The following is a 22135-nucleotide window of genomic DNA, read 5'->3' on the forward strand; positions in this document are numbered from 1 at the left end:
TGATGGAGTGCGTGAAATATTGTTGAGTGGTATTTCGATGCAGTCATGTCAAAAAGGCAGTTGAATGCACGGTCTTATTCAAGGAGAAGGAAGACTTGCATGATGCTTGAACATAGATCGGTAAAATAGACCCTAGTAGGACTTGGTTTCGTGTATTTCGGTCTGTAGAGTTATGAGTTTGGCCGCTGTCCATGGTGTTTACGTTTCATGTGGCCGCCGAGCCAAGTACCTTCATCATCATCATCATGTTCCCCTGTCAAAAGTTAAACTCTCTAGGGGTGCTTCTCCTGTAGCAATTGCAGCAGTTGCTCAAAGTTTGATTTGTCCATCATCATACGTCTTATCTGTTGGGTGTCTATGCCCAGCAGATTTTCCCATTTCGTCCATTTGTAACCATTTTTGTCAAACAGGAGCTGCTTTTGCACTTGGTTATTGCCCATCTGGCAAACGTGAGCAATATATTTTAGTTGTTGTACGTAGCAGGATAGTTTTATATCCTGGGTTCCTGTCAGTTTCCGGAGGTCAGCATTGGACATCTTGTAGCTCCAGTCTATATCTTCATTTGTAGTGTTCTTTTGGTCAGGGGCATTCTTTCGTTTATATCCACCTTTAATCATTTTCCCTAGGAAGCCGTGCCACACTACCTCAATTTTGTGAATTTCACTGGATGATAGTTGCCATGCCTGTGTGCTGTACAGGAGGCGAGATCGAACGCATGCCACTAGGAACTTTATACGGGTTTTTAGTAGTATTCAGTGGTCAGTTAGAACGTGTTTCAGTTCATTCCATTTCATGAATGCAGCACTTATCCTAGCATGCAGAAAGTGTGAGGATTCATCACAGTTGCTGACATTATAACCAAGATATTTAAAGGTGCAGACGTTTTTAATATTAGTGCCGCCAAGGGAAATGATACTTGGTTTACATTTGATATCCTCATTGACTTTAAAAGCCATTGTTTCTGTTTTGACATATGATATTTGTAAACCAAAGCGGGTGTAGGTCTTATCATACAACTGAAGAATATTCTGAAGCTCCTCGATGGATCCAGTGAGTATGGCCTGATCATCTGCGTATAGAATCTCTGTTATGCAACCCTCTCCTGATGCTCGTGCTTTTGTACGCATTTCTCTTGTGGATACCTCATTTGGAATGCAATATCTGAACTTGAAACCTGTATCTGGGTACAGTTTTGATATCTCATGCTGTGCAATCCTGACAACAAAGTCCATATAGATATTAAAAACTGTTTTCTTGCCGCCGAGCTATTTTTATGTATTTTATTTTTTAAAAGGACTTGTCTGTAGGTGTGTGTGTTTTATGTTTACAACACATAGGTCTACATTAGCGCACGTGCGCTTGTGTGGTTATCTCTGGCCATGCCCCTGCGTGAAAGTTACGCAGTATCACTGTCCTGTCCGTGGTAATAATCAGAACCGGCTCTGTAATGATAATGCGCGCGTTCTTCTCTCACTCTGTGGTCGGATGTGTTGAGTGATGTGAGCGTGGGCCTTGCACAGCTACACAGCAAAATCCCCAGTGTTGAATTAACACCCAGAGAGTTTATATAGGTCCAACTGGACACAAATTAACTCTGAAAGTGTTAATTCAACACTGAGGAATTTGCTGTGTACACTGAGCCAAACGTAACCTATCGTAGGCTTCTAGGCTAATTACGCGCTTACACTGTAAATGCTTGACACGTATTGCAAATAAAATAAGAGTGTTTTCCTGGCCAACGGTAAGGGTAGGGTTGACAGGTAGCCTATGAGGGGCCTAGCCCCTGGGCCACAGGTGTTGATAAAGCGCCCCTGCAGACATGGAGGAGACCGAGGAATCTGTGGTGGACGACCCTGCAGAAAACGCAATTTCTTCCAGTAATGAAGTGCACCCCTGGCCCTACATACGTGATCACTTCAGCTTCGTAGAGAAAAGGGGTGACAGTTTCATTATGCAATGCAGATTATGTGTGCCCAAGAAGACAACCATTGCGGCATACAAAAATTCGACGTCTAATCTGCGCAAGCATGTTGAGGTAAGTATTGTCATTGGCATCATAATCACGGGCGCAGATAGAGGGTGGGACGGGTGGGATTCACCCAGATTTAAATTCACCTCGTTCGGTCCCCCCCGCTTATAGGGAGGAAAAAACGTCTATGCTGTCTTTCTTTGCATAAGGCAAACCTCACGGAAAAATCAAAAGACTAATTATCATTCGGTTTATTGAGGTGCACAGCAGTGTATACATAGTTGCAACAACTCACATAAAACAAAACAAAGACTGATATTCGGTTGGTTGAGCTGCACAGACTGCACAGGTTGCGAGCTCGAGCTTGCTTGCTATGGTTACCCACAACAAGTTTGACAGGCATATTGGGGTTGGTTTGCTGGCAGCTTTGTCCCCCCCAGTTTTTTGTCCCCCCCAGTTCAAAAAACGTATCTGCGCCCCTGATCATAATGTTTCCTTTCCATAGTAAAACCGACAATAGGCTGGTTATATTCCAAAAATAGTGGATGGCATTGCTAATGTTGAAGTAGCAACCTGTTGGTACTGTAACATAACGGTAACTAGTCTGTTATTCGGTTGGCTAATCATGCAAGCAAGTTAGCTCGCCAACCTGACGTGATCAGTCCTCCTACCATTCTACATCCAACAGGCCAGAAAGGAATACTAAGCAAAACAAATAATGTTTGAATTGAATTGTTCAATAACACACAGTGCACACAGGCAAGCTACGAGACTTCGGTGCAACATTTCACTTTCATATTTCGTGTACAATGCTTTGTGTGTGGTCAGGGCGATGTAAACGACATGACTGTGTGTATTGACCTTTTTTGTTTGTCTCAGTTTTAATGCAGCATTATCCTAAGCATTCAATTTGATACACTTCCTTTAAATAAAACATCTGGGTTGAGATGTACATATATCCTTGTTTCCTCTTCTTTTTCATTTTTGCACAACACAATGGAGGCAGAAAACACCCATTGTTAAAAGTAACGTTTTACTTTTACTCAAAGTACATTTTAAATGATCTACTTTTTACTTTTACTTGAGTATATTTTTTGTCTGGTAACTTTACTTGTACTTAAGTAAAATTTCATCAGAGTAACAGTACTTGTACTTGAGTATAATATTTTAGTACTCTTTCCACCTCTGATTAACACACATACTTTTGCCACTCACAGACATGTAATATTGGATCATTTTCCTCAATAAATAAATGACCAAGTATATTTTTGTCTCATTTGTTTAACTGGGTTCTCTTTATCTACTTTTAGGACTTGTGTGAAAATCTGATGATGTTTTTGGTCATATTTATGCAGAAATATAGAAAATTGAAAGGGTTCACAAACTTTTTCAAGCGGAATAAAAACATGTATTCTATTCTCTTCTAGTAGGTTAATTGATAGCATGCAATATTGTTATTATATCGCTTATCCTCTATGTATTACGCCACTGTACCCAATGGAGAATGAGCTTGCAATATTGTTACAATATTGCATGTTGTCAAGACAACACAACGTCACACGTCGGAGACATAAAATTTCTGCGCTAGCGAGCGACAGTGACAATTCGTAAACAAGCATGGCCGCCAGGTTTGCTTCGTTAAAAACGGAAGATTTTAAGAGAATTTTGGCTGCCAGGTCTCTCCGTTGTGTGTAACTGTCAATGTTGATTTTAAAAGTAACTAAGTAAATTACATAGGGAAAATAATAATAATAATCAGCTTGACTGTGCTAGCGTTGGCCTTTGGTAACACTACACCGGCTGGAAGGTAACTGGACTGCCGCACTAACAGCACCGAGTCGCAGGTAAGCTAGCGTTGGCCTTCGCTAATGCTACTGCTACGCCGGCTGGAAGGTACCTGGACTGCCGTGCTAACAGCACCGAGTCACGGGTCAGCTAGCGTTGGCCTTTGAGAATGCTTATATGAAGAGAGTGTGTGCGTATAATAATAGTAATAATAATGATAATAATATTATTATTATTATTATTGGCTGGCTTTTTTTGTGGTCTATCAGATATATTCCCTTCAGCTAGCATGATATTGAACTTGTCTTCGACTCATTCAATATCATGCTAGCTGAATGGACTATATCTGATTTCGTATTAAAAATGCAAGTTTTTCAATATTAGAAGAAAAACTTCATATCTTCAAACCAATGTGTGAGTTTCTTTTTATTATTGAGACACATTCACAAACAAAACGTACGCAAATGTATCAAACCAATTCATCAATTTCCACGTAAGTGGGGATATTGAAAAATATGTTACTCACTGTCCCTGATGTAGTTTGTATGAAAAAGAATAGTGGCGTATTTCCCAGTAAAACACTCATCTAATATATATAAATGTCTAATATATACTTCCTGCTAACATCACCAGCTTACATCACTTCAGCGTTCTGACTGGTGGTATGAATGCAAACAGAAAAAAGCCCTTGAAGGTACGTAGTTCTTGGGGGAACTCCCCAGTGAGTAGTTCCTCTCAATAAGTCCCTCGAATTGTTTGGTCTGAAAGCACCTAATTTATAGATTAGATTAGATAAAACTTTATTGATCCCTTTGGGCGGGTTCCCTCAGGGAAATTATAGTGGTGAAGGAGGAGCTCAGTTTTTGGACAAAACCCCTTGTTTTCTGGGAATGTGACCAAAAGAATACAGTTGTAAGTACAGGCTGCTGAAACGAGGTTCCTCTGCACGGCTGCTGAGTATACTCCCCCTTCATGTGGTTAGGAGCTCAACAATCTGTGAGAGCATCATAGTAGAACCACTGCTCCACATGAGGTAGTTTGGGAACCTTAAAGATGGAGTCTGGTTGGCTTCTGCTAGAGCTATAGACACATCCCACTGGATGGAGACCCTGAGGTAGACCCAGTACCCGCTGGAAAGATTTATATCTCACAGTTAGCTTGGGAACATCTGGAGATTGCCCAGGAAAATCTAGAACCTGTGGCTGAGGACAGAGGAGTTGGGGATGGCATGCTCAGCTTGTTGCTACTGAAGGCTACCAGGAAACGTGTTAAATGAATGAATGTTTCAGAGTGTAAGATACAAAAATTCTATCTGCTTTTAGGGGTAAAGGTCACTTTATTGCATAAGATGCTTAATCGGCTTCACAGAATGTTTGTGCAGGTTTTAAGTTGGCACTTCATGCCCCAGTGCTGGTTCACAGAACTGGTTAAGATTTCAGAACCAACCTGTATATCCACTGGTGTAAAAGCCACATTCTTACATAATTAGATACAGACACTTGCTAATGAATGTCATAAATATACAAATAATCATTGAGTATTTGTTTTTAGAAATTGTACTTCTGACTGTGAGAAAATATTTGGCCCACCAAATTTGAAAAGCATTTATACACATTATAAAAATTTTCTTGGCAGTGTCTTTGATTTTCAAGACCATAGTAAGATCAGCTCTGCTTTCTGGTTTCGAGACAGTGGCACTGACAAAAAGACAGGAGGCTGAACTGGAGGTAGCAGAGATGATGTTGAGATTTTCATTGGGAGTGACAAAGTTGGACAGGATTAGAAATGAGAATATTAGAGGGGCAGGACATGCAGGACGGCTTGGAGACAAAGTGAGAGAGGCGAGATTGAGATGGTTTGGATGCGTACAGAGGAGAGATCCAGGGTAGATTGGGAAAAGAATGCTGGAGATGGAGTTGCCAGGTAGAAGGAAAAGAGGAAGACCAAAGATGAGATTTATGGATGTGATGTGGTGAAGGAGGACATGAGGACGGTTGGTGCTGCAGCAAAATATACGGAGGACAGGAAGAGATGGAGGGACATTATCCACTGTGGTGACCCCTAACGGGAACAGCCGAAAGAAAAAGAAGATAGATTTTCTTAGCATTGGCAGTGCAGCTCCCATTACGTTTGTTGTAACTGCAATAAAATGATTATTTCTTCCACAGATCCATTGGTACAATATAAAATGAAATGTAAACAATATCCAAAACTTTCCTTTTCATATGATTTTGCTGCCCGAGAACTGGGTGGAAATACTCACATAGTTCAAGATTCAGCTTACTGGTGAAAAAGGGATGTAAGTCACCCTTGTTGGTAATGTTCTGTTGAATTTCTGGCCTGTTTATTAAGTGTTACTGTAATTCATTGCTCTATTTCCTAAGATGAAGCCTTTGCTACAGTTATGAGAGATACATACAGTAAGTAAATTGCTGTAAGAGCTGGTGGTACATATGGGAAAAGCAGCGTTCCCCTGGGTTCTGAAAAATATTCTCCATTTTTTTCCCTTGAAAAACCAAGTCAACGAAGTTTTCTTCACTTTTTCTTATTTTTCTTCACTTAGTCTGTATTTTTTCTTAGTTACTGACATATCAAAGTGGACTTAATACAGGTTAACCCTCTGGGATCTGAGGATATTTTCTGGCACTCTAATGATTTTGGCATGCTCTGATTTTGTTGTCAATTTCAACAGATCTAAGTAGTATTTTCAAAGTCATATGACTTTTTTTTTGTATTCAGCACAAGTTCAGCTACAATAATATCCATGTAGTATGTACGGTATGTCATGATCGTACTTAAAAAAAATAACAGATAAATGAAGATATTGTAAAAAGCAGTTTTAGAACTGTGTTGGAATATGTGAAAAAACATGACCTTACCCATTGTGACAAACCGTTTTGGTCACTTGAGGTGATTCTGTTCAGTCTTTGGAATGTATCAAGCACAAAAACTTAAATCTGCTCCATTGATTTGGACAATTAACTGGCCATCAAAAAATGTATGTCCTATTGTTTTGGGATAAAGGGTTGGCAGTGGGAGGGGTGTTCAATGAGAAGAGTAAAAAATTTCATTCCATTCAATGAGAAGAGTGAAAACCCCTCCCACTGCCAACTCTTAATCCCATCAGGTCAAGTGATCAGAACGGTTCGTCACAATGGGTAAGGTCATATTTTTTTCACAAGTTCCAACACCGTTCTAAAACTGCTTTTTACAACAGCTTCATTTATCTGGTATTTGACTTTATTTTGGTATTTGACTCTATTCAGTGTGTCTTGAAATTAACTCTTGTACTGTTTTACTCACTCCAGAGCCACAGCCACCTCTGCTCTCTGTTATGCAATTACTCTGTAGTTTTGCTTCCACACCAACTCCAAATTTTATTCTCTAAACTCAAAATAGAGCAAAATTAACATTTTTTGAGGAAAATACTTTTAACACTGGAAAAACTGCTGTCATTTTTCCTGTGTATGCACTACAGCTCATGCATATCAACCGATATGCTCATAAGGAATAGAACAAATATTTACACTTACTCGAGTTGATTTTGGGCTGGATCGAGTCGAAGCTAAAAAAAAAAAAAAAACACCGCTCATCATCAGTGTTGCAGTTCTCAAGATTGAACTGAATCGCTGTCCTGAATCATGAATTGAATCGCTTTCCTGAAATTGAATCGCTGTCCTGAATCATCCGAAGCACATAAAATCCGCATGCCATCTCGCAACAAGTTTTACCTCCAAATAGCCTAAACTATGGCTGACAGATTTTATCCTGTTTTACGGTGGGCGTTCCCACCACGAAAGAGAAACCAATCGAAACCAAAAGAGTGAAAGTGATTATTATGCCGATACCATGTGAATAGTTTTTTTATGAATGTGTAAGTGCGTGCTCAGTGCTCCGACTCCAGTGTGACTGAGTAAGGTGACAAGTTGTGTGTTTCGTCTAACTTAGGTAATTTAAAAACTATAATATTATTTGGCAGTGGGCACATAGAAACGTGTAAAGTATAAAGTGTCTGTTTATCATGCTTGTATTATAAAAACTCGCAAAGATATTTATCTGAGTACATGACCTAGTCATTCTGAACCTGTCGAGCTTTGCCGGCGAAGCTCTCGACCCCAGAGGGTTTATACCAACCAAACTGGCACAATTCAACTATTTGTACAGATACAGCTCAGCCTCTCCATTCCATATAAAATTTGGGCTTCACTCCAGCCTTGAATAAGAGAGATTTGGTTTTGGGCACCCTGTGCACCATCAAGCTAAAATAAACCTCTTTAGTTTGAGCTTACTGAAGGTTATTTTAGCAGGGAATTATTCAAGAGATATTAAGACTCCCTTTAGCCTTTACTTCAACACACAATTTGATTAACAATTGAACAGACTCAAGAAGAGTCTTGGACCAACCAACAGTGAAGGAGTCCGAATTTCCCGTCGATTCACAAACCAAACACAGAATAACAGCGCGTTTTACATCATACGTTCATCACAGGAACTCAGCATGCCATGCCTCCCATAGCATAGCTCCCTCCAGTCGCTTGCCAGCTGACAGCACTTTCACTTTGGCTTTTTTTTATCGACCCCTGTATTACTGATGTGCTCGGGGATGGTCAGGGCTCTGAGTGTGCCTCCCCCCGTGGCTGTTTCAGCCCTTAAATCATCGTCAGTGCTTGAAGAAGCCTGCCCCAAAAAACTTTGTCAGCTTAGACTGCACCATTGTTTGGTTCACGCAGAGATAATTACACCACCACACCAGGCCGATTAAGACGCACTGCGATTGGTCACAAGTTCAGTGCTCATTTGGTCATTATGTGTAGTCAATTTTTATTGGTCACAAGCATGCGCTCATAGTTTACACTCTGGCTTCCCGCCGTCTCTTCACTGCGGTTGGATTTTGGCAAACGGAGGGATTTGTGCAGGGATTTCTAGAAAAAAATGATGTGATAATGTGAAAGATGACAAATACATTTGTCACTGTGACGACTGCTAGTAATTTTCTCTTTGTCACTGATGGATTATGTTTATCAATGGCGAGTGTGATGAGTGCCAGCGGGAACCATGGAAAAGCATGACACTGCCTATTGTTAAAGGGACTATATAAATAAAAAATCAGTAATTTTGATAATACAGAAATGCTAACATGTTTCACATGGGTGACAAATTAAAAGATAAACAGTATGAAGTGTGTTAGTAAAGCGCTGGGCCACTAGAACAGCTTCAGTGCATCTTGGAACATCTTCTGCAAGTTTCTGGAAATATACCAAAGGAATGAACCACCACCTGCCAAAAGATATACCCTCAGGTGGCATTTTGATGATGGTGGTGGAGAGCGTTGTCTAACGCATTGGTCCATAATCCCCAATAGATGCTCAATAGGTTTGAAGTCTGATGACTATGAAGGACAAAGCATATGATTTTACATACAGTATTTGCATCCTCATTAAACTATTCAGTGGCACGGTGGTGTAGTGGTTAGCGCTGTCGCCTCACAGCAAGAAGGTCCGGGTTCGAGCCCCGTGGCCGGCGAGGGCCTTTCTGTGTGGAGTTTGCATGTTCTCCCCGTGTCTGCGTGGGTTTCCTCCGGGTGCTCCGGTTTCCCCCACAGTCCAAAGACATGCAGGTTAGGTTAACTGGTGACTCTAAATTGACCGTAGGTGTGAATGTGAGTGTGAATGGTTGTCTGTGTCTATGTGTCAGCCCTGTGATGACCTGGCGACTTGTCCAGGGTGTACCCCGCCTTTCGCCCGTAGTCAGCTGGGATAGGCTCCAGCTTGCCTGTGACCCTGTAGAACAGGATAAAGCGGCTAGAGATAATGAGATGAGATGAGATTAAACTATTCAGTAAACCATCATACCCTATGGATTGGAACATTACCATCTTAGAAGAAACCACTTCCATGGTTCCTACCTGCATAAAGGTGATCAGTCATCAGAACTTTGTATTGATTATAGTATAGTGACACTTCATTCTAAGGGTTCTCCAACTGTAAACCATACCAGGAAAATAATGATTCCTGTATTCTTGGGTTTCACGTGACGTCACATCCACCTCATTGGTTATTCAAAACTTTAGCTGGTGGTCTACCAAAGCTCAGTTGACAAAGCGTTTGTACGAAGAAGGTGCATTGCTCTCATGAAAAACGCCTTATGCTTGCGCTGTTTTAGGTTATTTGAATCGATCAAACGTGAAACTGATAAAAGTTTCTTCAGGGTTCCTTGTGAACTAATAAAAAAGGGTGAACGAACACAGGATTTCACAAAAAGACGTCGAGAAAGGTGGCTTTTGAACCTCTCACTAAAATCGAAGGGAGTCGAGTCGAAGCATGCTCGAGTTTGCAGTGATCACTCGGTGAAAGGTTTGTATATTCCTCTCAGCTATGTCGTTTGTGGTTTCTAAGTACTTTTCTCGCTATGTGTCGTTATTTTACGTTCCTTTTTTTTAGGCATCACGAAGCGCTTAAGTCCCCAGCTGTTTCTTTGTTTACTCCTCACTCGATGGCCGCCATATTGAAAACAACGCGTGTCTCGCTTTCTTTAACAGGGTGTCCTAGCGGTCTTTTCAACGACGACGACATAGACTGGGCTTCGACACTGAAATTAGGTCATGATAAAGTCAGACAGCAATCAGAGGAAGATAAAGAGTGCGAAGTAAGAGCAAAATCTTTGTTTTATAAAATCTATGTTTTCAAAAAAACATACTTAGACGGGCAAAAACAATACAGGATTCATTCAGCAGCGACTTGATAGCGAGGTCCTTTACCCAGCCACATGCGAAAAAAGTCGTAAGCCTCCATACTCTTCCACGCTTTCATGTGTTTTGCGGTGTAGGAGGACGTCTGCAACACCAGATAGTTCGAGATGTCCGGGAACTCGACTGAAGGGTAGTTTTCGAGATCGTATGACAAATCCTTCTTTCCCAGACTGTAGGGGTCGATTCCATTGCACATAGCAATCTTCTGAATATATTTAAAGCGAGCAATGGCTTCTAGATTACAAGCATACTCACTCTGATAAGTTATCGCTAGTTGTTTGCACTACGGCAGCCATTTTGGTTTGCTTGACCACCAGCTGTTTTACCGGAAGTGAAAATGCTAAGAAAAATCTATGTGACTAAAACCCAAGAATATATAACAGCCAGTGGGTTTTCTTTTAATTCATCAGCCGTATGGATATACAGCAGTACTGGCTAGAGGCCAAAGAAACCACACCTTATAGTCTGGAAAATATGATATATAGATGTGTGGACTTGATATTTTCATATAGGGACATTCATGTTATTACAGTTTTTACAAGCCAGTAACGCTGAAAATAGAAATACACGTGTTTTTTTTTTTTTAGAGAGATAATATTTATATTCCAAGTCTCTTTCTGAGTTAATAGTTCAAACGTGCTCATTTATCATTAGGCCTTATTGACTATATAATATCTGAAACAGCCAGTACACAGTTGTTGAAGATTTAAGTTTCTATTCTCTTAGACTCTTTCAATGTGGATTTGTTTTGTGCTCTTGCCTTTTATTAAATCATGAATAACCCAATACCATATCAGAACCTGATTAGCTTGGTGATTCATATGGTGCTGTGCGAGTTTGTGCAGTTTGTAGTGAATGTGCTTCTGAAACATCCCTGTAATTCCAAGGATATAAATACGCGCTGAGGAGCTGTCTGGCTTGGATGGGCTTGTGGGAACAGGATTTTGCCGATGTCACCAAATGAACTGTAGGTCATGCCGGTTTATCAATTTCCTTTAGTGATTCACGGTCTTGAGTTTCCAACCTGGATCATTATCACCTTTAATCAAGCTCAGACATGTATTATTTGTCATGTGGTATGCTGTAAGAGGATCCAAGTTGGCTTTCAATGTTCTGAATCGGATATGTTGATTAGTAGCCTTGCACTGCCAATAAGCCAATTTTGGCTTGTACCAATTCAAGCTACATGTACATGTTGAATGGATTATTTTTTAAAGCACATTCACTGTAGGTTAACCGTTTAGTGTTTGGAGGTGTTTATGTACAGTATGTTTCTACAAATACTGATATTTTGGATGGTTGATGGTTGATTTCCATGCCTGTGGAGAAGAACATGGAATTTCGTCAATATAAAACTGTCTGGATTTACTCATGTGCACCAAACACAACTCCGATATGAGCCTTGACCTAACGCAAACCCACACATTTCCCACAAAGACATCTTGCTGCCAATGAACAGGAAATTAGCCCGTGCATGCTACCTGCCTGAATGCCAATGACAGTGAATTTTCCACTGCTGGAAATCCATGTGGTAAAATGTGTTAAGATTACCTGCTGATTTTTGCTCATACACATCCATAAGTGAAGCCTGATGTTTTGTTCTTTCTAAAATGTCCCTTTATTCTCCACAGCTGCCGCTGAGGGGAGGCTGAATGGAGGCGAGGATTTCTTTCAGAAGGTAAGGGAAACCGCATTGCTTTGGCAGGCCCATGTCGGGGTATAAAATAGGTCAAAATCACACTGGCTATACAGTTATGTGAAAAGCAAATGACATATGGACATGCTTAATGATGCTTATGCTTACGAATGCTGCAGGATAGTCAAATTTCTTTGATTGCCTGAAATGCCACAGATTGGTGCTGTACTGCTGATTTAATGACCTTTATATACCCTGTCCAGTTGGTGAACGGTAACTCAACCATTTTTGTTGAGGTGGACTTGAATCCTTTTGTTGCCAGAGCCAAGACAAGCACATTTGACCGGTGTCGATGCCTTTATAAGGGAAATGGTTGCAGGGTTTTAAGCAGAATACTAGCAGGACCAGGGAGGATAAACAAAGAAAGGTGAATGTGTGTGACAGGCCAGATGGCCCAGGGGTGGGAAATGCAAGCCAAGACCTGAATGAGACCACGGCAGGTGGCCCACTCCTGTAGAAGCCCTGGCTGCTTTACAGGCAGAATGGAGTAACGCCTTTAAAATAAATACACTCTCTAACTTGCCGTAGGTCTGACTCGCTGAAGAATCCCACTCTCACTGAAAGCTAAAAGGTTTGTATAAACCTGAAAGGTGTGGGAAAATAAACCCACGAGGCTGAGGGAGCCTTTTCGAGAGGATAGTGTGTTGTGGCCTGGAACTCAAACTGCTTCAGATAGTAGCATCCAGAGCTTCAGGAATGCCAGTGCTGGCTTTTCAAATAACCAGTTACCAAGATGTCAGCCAAACTGGAAGTAAAAGATTTGACGGAATGAAAGGAGCTGTGTTTCAGAAATGACAGATCGGTACTGGGCCCCTACAAAAGATGCTTTTAAAAATATTGAATAGATTTGGGCTAGGGCGGCACGGTGGTGTAGTGGTTAGCGCTGTCGTCTCACAGCAAGAAGGTCCGGGTTTGAGCCCCGTGGCCGATGAGAGCCTTTCTGTGTGGAGTTTGCATGTTCTCCCCGTGCCCGCATGGGTTTCCTCCGGGTGCTCTGGTTTTCCCCACAGTCCAAAGACATGCAGGTTAGGTTAACTGGTGACTCTAAATTGACCGTGAGTGTGAATGGTTGTCTGTGTCTGTGTGTCAGCTCTGTGAACCTGGCGACTTGTCCAGGGTGTACCCCGCCTTTCGCCCGTAGTCAGCTGGGATAGGCTCCAGCTTGCCTGCGACCCTGTAGAACAGGATAAAGCGGCTAGAGATAATGAGATGAGATTTGGGCTACATTAAAGACAGTAATACTTTTGTAACACGTTGCATGCTAGAATTCTTCCGCAACAGTAATGGTATAATTTCCAGAGTAAGATTTTCAACCGTATTCATTGATGAACCATTTCAAGAAATGCACATCTTTAAAATACTACAGTATTTAAAAAAAAACAACCCTGATATAAATGGCTGTTAGATATATACATTATTTAAAAACATACCCAGATTATTTAGATGTTTTTCATGTATTTAAAATTGAATGTGAATTTTCTAAGTACAACAATCAGTGGAATGGAAATGTAGTGAAATTGGGATGAGTGGATTAAACTTCATGCCTGAAAAATGTGTTTATAAACAAATTTCTTTTTAAAAAGCATTGTTAAAATTTAATGCTGACCAAAATGGTAGAAATCTAGCAATACTTTTGACTTGTAGAGGAAAAAAAAATCTATTTTCGGACTGTTGCATGATTGCAACTGATTTCGGAGCTAAAATCTTCAATTTAAAAAAAAAGTTAAAAAAAAAGAGGAAGAGAATGAAACAAAAATATATGTAAGGCGCCACAATTAGAGTCCGCCACAATTTCTTTTTAAATTCAATTTTGCATTTTGTCATGAAAATTTGTAAAAGAAATACCAGAGACGTATTGCACTGAGAATGACACACAATCAGGGTGATAATTTTTGTTAAATTGCAGTAATAATATCAAAATGGTTTGGATTTTCTGAAAACTAGCCTTAAATTGACTGCCAATTATGGCCCTTTTCCACTACCCTTTTTCAGCTCACTTCAGCTCACTTCAGCCCGACACGGCTCGCGTTTCGACTACCTCAGAGCAGCACGACTCAGCTCGCTTCAGCCCTACTCAGCACCCAAAACTTGCACGGTTTTGGAGTGGGGCTGAAGCGAGCCAAACCGAGCTGAGTGGGGCTAGGGGCGTGAGCAGACACTCCCCTGTGCACTGATTGGTGAGGAGGAGTGTCCTCACATGCCCACACATGCCCCGCGAGCACACTGGGATCTGTAAACACCGTAAACCCGGAAGAAGAATAATTACGAATTACGAGAATTTCTGAAGCCTTATGCGCCTCGCCTCATCTATACGCTCTTGCCAGTATCTGTCAGCGTTGTCGGTGACAACAAGCCACAGCACCAAGACCAGCAACACTAACGACTCCATGTCCTCCATGTTTATTGTTTACTATCCGGGTCGTGAGACTACCGCTTAAAGGGTCACTGATGTCACTGTTTGCGCCGCCTAACGACATCACGTGACGTCCACCCACTTTCGCTAACTCCACCCAATGTGTCCACCCACTTCCAACCAGCACGGTTCAGCTGTAGTCAAAATGCAACTCCAACAGCCCCACTCAGCTCGACTCAGCCCAACTCAGCACCGCACGGCTCAGCCCAACTCAGCTGCGTTGGTAGTGGAAAAGCGGCATAAGTGTATTCCTGAAAGGGTTGTCCAGGATGGACTGCTTTTTACCGCATTTTGCAAGGGTTGAAATTCCACCTTTTACCCACGCATAGCGTAACAATCTCCAACTTGATATTAAATCGCACTCAAAGGAATCTCTCAAAATCCAGGAATTTATCTCCTCATTTCAAAATCCTGCCATCTATTTTTCAATTCACACCTTGCTAGGTGAACCATTCCCGCTGTGATTGGCGTTCGTTCCATCTGAGCAATCTGCCAATCACAGGTCTGCTCCTTTTGGAGAACGATACAGGACTCGGAGATGTTTTCAGTCACAACAGTGAGTTCCTGTCTATCACAGTCTCAGCTTTGGGGTTGAGCACAATAGTAGGATTCAGTCTCCATGGATGTTTACACTCACCCTGAGAGCTGAGATCAGCTCTCCAACAGAGACTAAACCTCAAGAACCCTGACCATTCTTTCTCCAACACTAAGATTCTTCTTTACTATGTGAGGATTTTCAGTGACGTGAAGGCAGTTGGCACTAGCAGACTACTGCAAAGTGATGGATGGTTTTATGAGCTTTTATTATGGCTGAGGTGCCCTTGAACAAGGTACTGAACCCCTGACTGCTCCCCGGGCGCTCTGGGCTGCCCACTGCTCTGGGTGTGTGTGCGTGTGTTCACTGCTTCAGATGGGTTAAATGCAGAGGATGAATTTCACTGTGCTTGAAGTGTGCATGTGACGAATAAAGGTTTTCTTCTTTTCCCCTGGAGCCCACTAGGACAAAGGTAGACGATAGTGTTAGGAGAATTAAAGATGATTGAGCTTCAAGCGGATCTCCTGTCAGGATTTGCGAGTGTTTGCTTAAGCGTTAGTTCAGCTATTTCATCTTATATTTAATGCATTTATCAAAATTAAGATAACATCTTCTTCTCCCCCGCCCCCCCCCCAACCAAATTAATGGTAATGATTATCATACCTGTTTCTAAAAGTGATTTCTTGAGTACTCGACATTCCACAGCCAATTGCAGCAAAACGTTTTCACCAGCACAACAAGCTTTTATGGAATCGGACCATCACAAGTTTTCAAAGTGAGTTACCTTCTCTCCTTGCGCCCTGTCCAGGACTGAGACTTAAACCAGACGTTCAAGATCTCACATCCAGATAATCTTATCAAAGGGACTTTCAGTACATCTGCACTTCCTGCCAAGAAACCAATACACTTTTCTGATTCTCACTATTGCCTGGTTCAATCCTTCTTTATCCCAAGACAGGACGAACTTGTGTGGCAGCAGCAGTGCTTCAGCATTCCTCTTCTCCTTAGTCCTTCCAAAACCCACAATTGTTTATCAAGTGAAGACGGATTGTAAACAGAAAATTATTTGTAGTGGGACTAGTTGAGGAGCTGGTGGTAACAAGAAGCAGGTGTGTGAGTACTGGGACATAACAGATCGATTTGCACATTTCTTTGGACTGGATGTGAACGCATGTCCGTAAACATTGCAGTACATGCGAACCACCAGTTAACATGAGTTCTCAATCAGCTGTGGATGGTAACGTGAACCTGACAGAAAGCCTCAGTGCAATGCTTAGATGTTCTGCCTCAGAGTAGACTGTGGTTAGTAAATGTTAAATTTCATTCTGATTGCTACTTTCTATTACAATAACAACCAGCTGTGCACTTAAATGCTGAAATTGTAGAAATAATAGAATATAGTGCCTTGCATCCACGGTGGTGTAGTGGTTAGCGCTGTCGCCTCACAGCAAGAAGGTCCGGGTTCGAGCCCCGTGGCCGGCGAGGGCCTTTCTGTGCGGAGTTTGCATGTTCTCCCCGTGTCCGCGTGGGTTTCCTCCGGGTGCTCCGGTTTCCCCCACAGTCCAAAGACATGCAGGTTAGGTTAACTGGTGACTCTAAATTGAGCGTAGGTGTGAATGTGAGTGTGAATGGTTGTCTGTGTCTATGTGTCAGCCCTGTGATGACCTGGCGACTTGTCCAGGGTGTACCCCGCCTTTCGCCCGTAGTCAGCTGGGATAGGCTCCAGCTTGCCTGCGACCCTGTTGAACAGGATAAAGCGGCTAGAGATAATGAGATGAGATGAGATGAGGTGAGTGCCTTGCATCACTAATGACACCCTTGAACTTTTCCACATTTTGTCGTGTTACAACCTGGAATTCAAATGAACTTAAACAAAAATATATATATATACAATATTCGAAGGTGGAGAAATGAGCAGTTTAATTCAATAAAAATGCAGGAATGTGGTTTTGATACTTGGTAGAGCTACCTTTGCCTACTATTACAGCTGCAAATCTTCTGGAAAATACTGGTATATTGTTATTTATTCTATCCACATTCACTGAATATGAGCAATCGCACGCTCTGATTGGCTACTCTACTACTAAGCTATCAGCTTATATACTGTGAATAGAGAAAAAAAATGGCGGAGCGTGTTACTGAACCAACCGAGGACGAAATAAAAACTCTACCCGAAAACACCCCCCGAAAAAAAAATACAAAAAAAAAGCAACAAAATATGGAATAAAAGTATTTGATGGTAAGAAAATTTTTTGTTCTTGTTTTTCAAGAATTATTATTTTTGCATTTTTCACAAATTGCTGCTGTTATTTCGCCGGTTTATTTACATTCTAAGCGGAAATGATTTTGTTGGACGTTTTGTACAAAGTTTTTGTTTATCGAATTTACTAAAAATAAAAATAAAAATGCTCTATTTCTTAAAATCCAGTGACTGTAGCTTGAATAAAAGAGCTATTTCACTCAATTTCGTCGTATATGGCTTATAGCCAACGAGGTGCTACTGTAGCCGACGAGGTGCTACATGTAGCACCTCGTCGGCTATAGTAGCACCTCATCGGCTATAAGCCATATACGACGAGATTGAGTGGAATAACTCTTAAATATTCTTCTTGGCAAAATTGCTTAAGAAGTGTCAGATTGGATGGAGACCATTGCTGAACAGGAATTTTTATGTCTAGCTATAGATTGACAAAGGAACACCTGCAGATTCTTGATTTTCAGCCACTCCCCAGTAACTTTGGCAGTATGCTTAGAAGTCCTGTTGGACCCTAATCTCAAGTCTCTTGCAGACTGGAACCGATTTTATTCTAGGATTGCCCTGGATGTGGTTCCATCCATCTTGCCTTCAGCCTTGACTAGTTTCCCAGTCCCTGCTAATGAAAAGCATTCCAACAACATGATGCTAACACTACCATGCTTCACTGTGGGAATGGCGTTCTCAGGGTGATAAGCAGTGTTGGGTTTACCCCAAACGTAGCACTTTGGGCCCAAGCCAAAATATTCGATTTTGATCATGCTGGACTCAAGTTTGGACCTTTTTCCAGATGTTTTCTGAGTCTCCAAATGTTTTTTTTTTTTCAGTAATGGCTTTCTTCTCATCACTCTTTCACAAAGCCGAGCCTTGTGGAGTGTCAAGGCTACGGTTATCCTACCGCATGTACAGCATCTCACCGACTAGCTGTGAATCTCTCCAGCTCAGTCAGAGTTTCACTTGGCCTCTTGGTTGTTTCTCTACTGGCCTCCTGACTGACCTTTTGGTGGATGGCTTCCTTTGAGCAGAGTCATGGTTGTGCCATATTCTTTCCATTTTACATAATGGATTTCTTAGTGTTCCGCTGCATTTTTAAAGCATGTTCAAAATGTATTTTAATAAACATATTATAATTGACAGCTCTGAAAGCCGAATGTTGGCGTTTCAGTTTCTCGTGGAGAAAAAGAATCCTTACTTCCTGTTTCAGTTCAAATAAACACTCTCCTCCTGTTAGCACAAAGGCTGACATTGTACTATGTTTCTGTTATTAATTTTACTGTTTCATTTTTATCCGGCCTTGAAATGGATATGAAATCCTAAGAATTCATAGCCCCATCTAGATTAATTCCTGATGGAAACCTGTATTGATTTATCATATTTTCTTACCATGGTACCTTGTCTGAGAATCTGTGGAGTCTTTTATAATTTTGGTTCAGTTAGTCCAGGGTTTTTCGTTTTTTTGTTTGCTTGTTCCCCCCCCCCCCCCCCAGTGGTCCCAGCTTTGACATAGAATGCAACTAAATGAACATCCATAAAATGTAATATCAGGCAGTGTCAAATTTGACTTAGCCTGAGTGCCAAATTGAGTGAGGTGGTGAATAAGTAGATGATCCACGCTGTACTACAAAACGGGTGTGCATGGAAACAGTGATCTGGTGACTGGGACCATCCCATCACACACTCTTCCACTCACTGGACTGAGTACACAGGCTGTGAGGTAAGTTCCTCAATGACGGTTGAGACTCCCGGCTCTCGGCATGCGCTCAGAGCTCATGCCAATTAAAAGACACACTTCTCCCTGGGACAGAGATACTATGGAAACAGTGGTCGTGCTGGCCTGTGATGTGGGCCAGGCCGCTCCCCACGCCTACGAACAGATGACTCCTCATGGCCTTGCTCACTGTCTGTCTGCCTTCTTTCCGCTGAGCTCTGTGATGAAGTGTTCTGCTTGGCCTGGATTTGTTTTTTGCCTTTTTTTTTTTCCTGACGCATGCTTATCCTGAAACAACGGAGGAACATTTTTTTTTCCTTCTTCTTCTTTCTTCCCCAAGCTTTAGATCAGGGTGTACGGTATGTGTCTAACTGGATGTGTGTGGTCGGAATATTATTTATAAGCCCATGCAAACTTTGCTTGCGTGAAGCTTGTTTTTTTTTTTTTTCCCTCTGCTTGGCCAAATGATCTGTGATGCCCTAATCGTATGCTTCATCACTCACAGTTGTGCTCTCATATAAACAATACCAGTGTGAAATATGAAAGTCACGTTCGGGGTTAACGACTGTGTTTTAATCTGAAAGCAGTGTCATGTCAGCTTCTTTTAACAGAGGAAATACAGAGTGGGCTGTAGGTTAACTCCTTTACGACTGAAACGCCAACCCCCTCAGTCGAAAGCAACGTGAATGAAAGAAAGCCAGTACATGAGGCTAAAAATAGGAAGGAATGTGCTGCTAAATCATGAGGATCTTGAGATTAGAGGCTTTTTGGCTTTGTAGCGTTGTTCCTATAGGACCTCTTAAAGGAATGGAGACGCAGCCAATGATGAAGCAATGATCAGGTCACCGTGTACGCTACCATCTGTATGGAATAAGGGATTTTTCCATATTAGGAAGGCTGTATTGGATCACAAGAAGCCTGATTTATTTACATATATCGAATAATGTATTTCTTATGCCGTTTTTCCACTACAAACGCGGCTGAGTTGGGCTGAGCCGTGCCGTGCTGAGTCGAGCTGAATGGGGCTGTTGAAGTTGCATTTCGACTACAACCGCGCTGAACCGTGCTGGCTGGAAGTGGGTGGACACATTGGGTGGAGTTAGCGAAAGTGGGTGGACGTCACGTGATGTCGTTAGGCGGCGCAAACAGTGACATCAGTGATCTTTTAAGCGGTAGTCTCATGACCCGGATAGTAAACAATAAACATGGAGGACATGGAGTCGTTAGTGTTGCTGGTCTTGGTGCTGTGGCTTGTTGTCACCGACAACGCCAACAGATACTGGCAAGAGCATATAGATGAGGCGAGGCGCATAAGGCTTCAGAAATTCTCGTAATTCGTAATTCTTCTTCTTCCGGGTTTACAGATCCCAGCGTGCTCGCGGGGCGTGTGTGGGTGTGTGAGGACACTCCTCCTCACCAATCAGTGCACAGGGGAGTGTCTCTTCACGCCCCTCGCCTCACTCGGCTCGGTTTGGCTCGCTTCAGCCCCACTCCAAAACCGTGCGAGTTTTGGGTGCTAAGCAGGGCTGAAGCGACCTGAGTCGTGCTGCTCTGAGAACCGCGAGCCGTGTCGGGCTGAAGTGAGCTGAAGTGAGCTGAAAAAGGGTAGTGGAAAAGGGCCATTAGCCATATGAGTCATGAACACCGAGTAGTATGGTTTTGTAGTTATGATTACTCAGACTGAAAGTGACAAACCTGTTTCAAAAATAAAAGAGGTCCTTATCTCAATGTGAATCATTCATCTTCAAAATGTCAAAGAAACCTTCTAGCACATGGGGAAAACATGAGAAACGTCACACAGACGAGGATCAAACCAGGCTGTGAGGCAAGAAACCTCTGCTTCGACACGGTTCTGCCTGAGATGAATCATCATCCTGTTATCATCATGTTAAAGGTTTATCTAAAAAGCTCCAAGGTTTTGGAACAGATCAGCTCAGAAGAGCCCCTAAACTGTAATTCAGATGATTGAACCAGAAGTGTAAGAGAAGTTCAGGTTTCAGGCATGTGTTTTCATATTCTCGTTAAGAAGAGGCATCAAATGTGTTGTCATGCATACAGTATGTTCCCTCCTGATTACACTGACATTTATGGAGTCTTCTGAGATGTATTTTCTTGCGCCTAAGGAATTCTCTTCTATTCCATGTACTCACCAGCCACTTTATTAGGAACACCCACCTGCTGTTTGATGCAGCTCTCTCTAATCAGCCGATCCCTTGACAGCAGCACAGTGCATTAAAATCATGCAGATACAAATCAAGCGCTTCAGTTAGTGCTCACTTTTTCAAACATCAGAATGTGAACAACTGTGATCTCAAAGTGTGACTTTCACTGTGGCGTGGGTGTTGGTTTGAGCCAGCTGGGCTGGTTTGCGTATTTCAGAAACTGCTGATCTCCTGGGGTTTTCGCACACAGCAGCCTCTAGAGTTTACACAGAATGGTGCGAGAAACAAAAAACATTGAGTGACAGTTCTGTGGGTGGAAACATGTTGTTGATAAAAGAGGTCAGAGGAAAATGACCAGATTGGTTCGAGCTAGCCTGGGAAATCCCATGCTGCTTTGCATAATCGTTCCGATCTGAAAAGACAGCATGGAAACTATGGTCTAAAGGCTCGCCTGAGTTAGGGAGCCAATCAGAGAGTGGGGAGGGGTGGAAAGACGGTGACGCGTACTACTCGACAAACGGAAGCTTGTAGTTTATTTGGGACTGTTTACGGATCACGTTTAACATGGCGGCGAGCGATACGAACCAAACTTTCGATCAAGCTTTAGACACTGTTCTGAATAGTTTAGAGCGAAAGTTTGTTTTAAAAAAAGAACAGCGTTTGGCGTTACAGTCTTTCTTCGCCTCTTCGTCTTCTTCGTCGCTCTAACTACGTCACCGGGTACAACTGCCATGATTGGCCATGGGCTACGTATACGTCAAATGATAGACATTCGCAACGTCCAATAAACGGCCGTTGACAATCGTAAACCACACCTCCCCTACGAGAAATTCAATAGGCGGATTCCAGACCGTGGGTTTCCTCC

General features: G+C 42.1%; 1 protein-coding gene across 1 annotated transcript in view; it reads left to right on the forward strand.

The window, feature by feature from the left end:
• The window catches only part of bicc1b (BicC family RNA binding protein 1b), a 172942-nt gene that overhangs the window by 23258 nt on the left and 127549 nt on the right, over nt 1-22135 (forward strand). The window contains exon 2 of the mRNA XM_060939572.1: nt 12134-12180. Coding sequence (XP_060795555.1) covers nt 12134-12180 — 47 coding nt within the window. The remainder of the gene's footprint in view (nt 1-12133; nt 12181-22135) is intronic.

Source organism: Neoarius graeffei, chromosome 14 (genome assembly GCF_027579695.1).
Source record: "Neoarius graeffei isolate fNeoGra1 chromosome 14, fNeoGra1.pri, whole genome shotgun sequence".
NCBI classification, from domain to species: domain Eukaryota; kingdom Metazoa; phylum Chordata; class Actinopteri; order Siluriformes; family Ariidae; genus Neoarius; species Neoarius graeffei.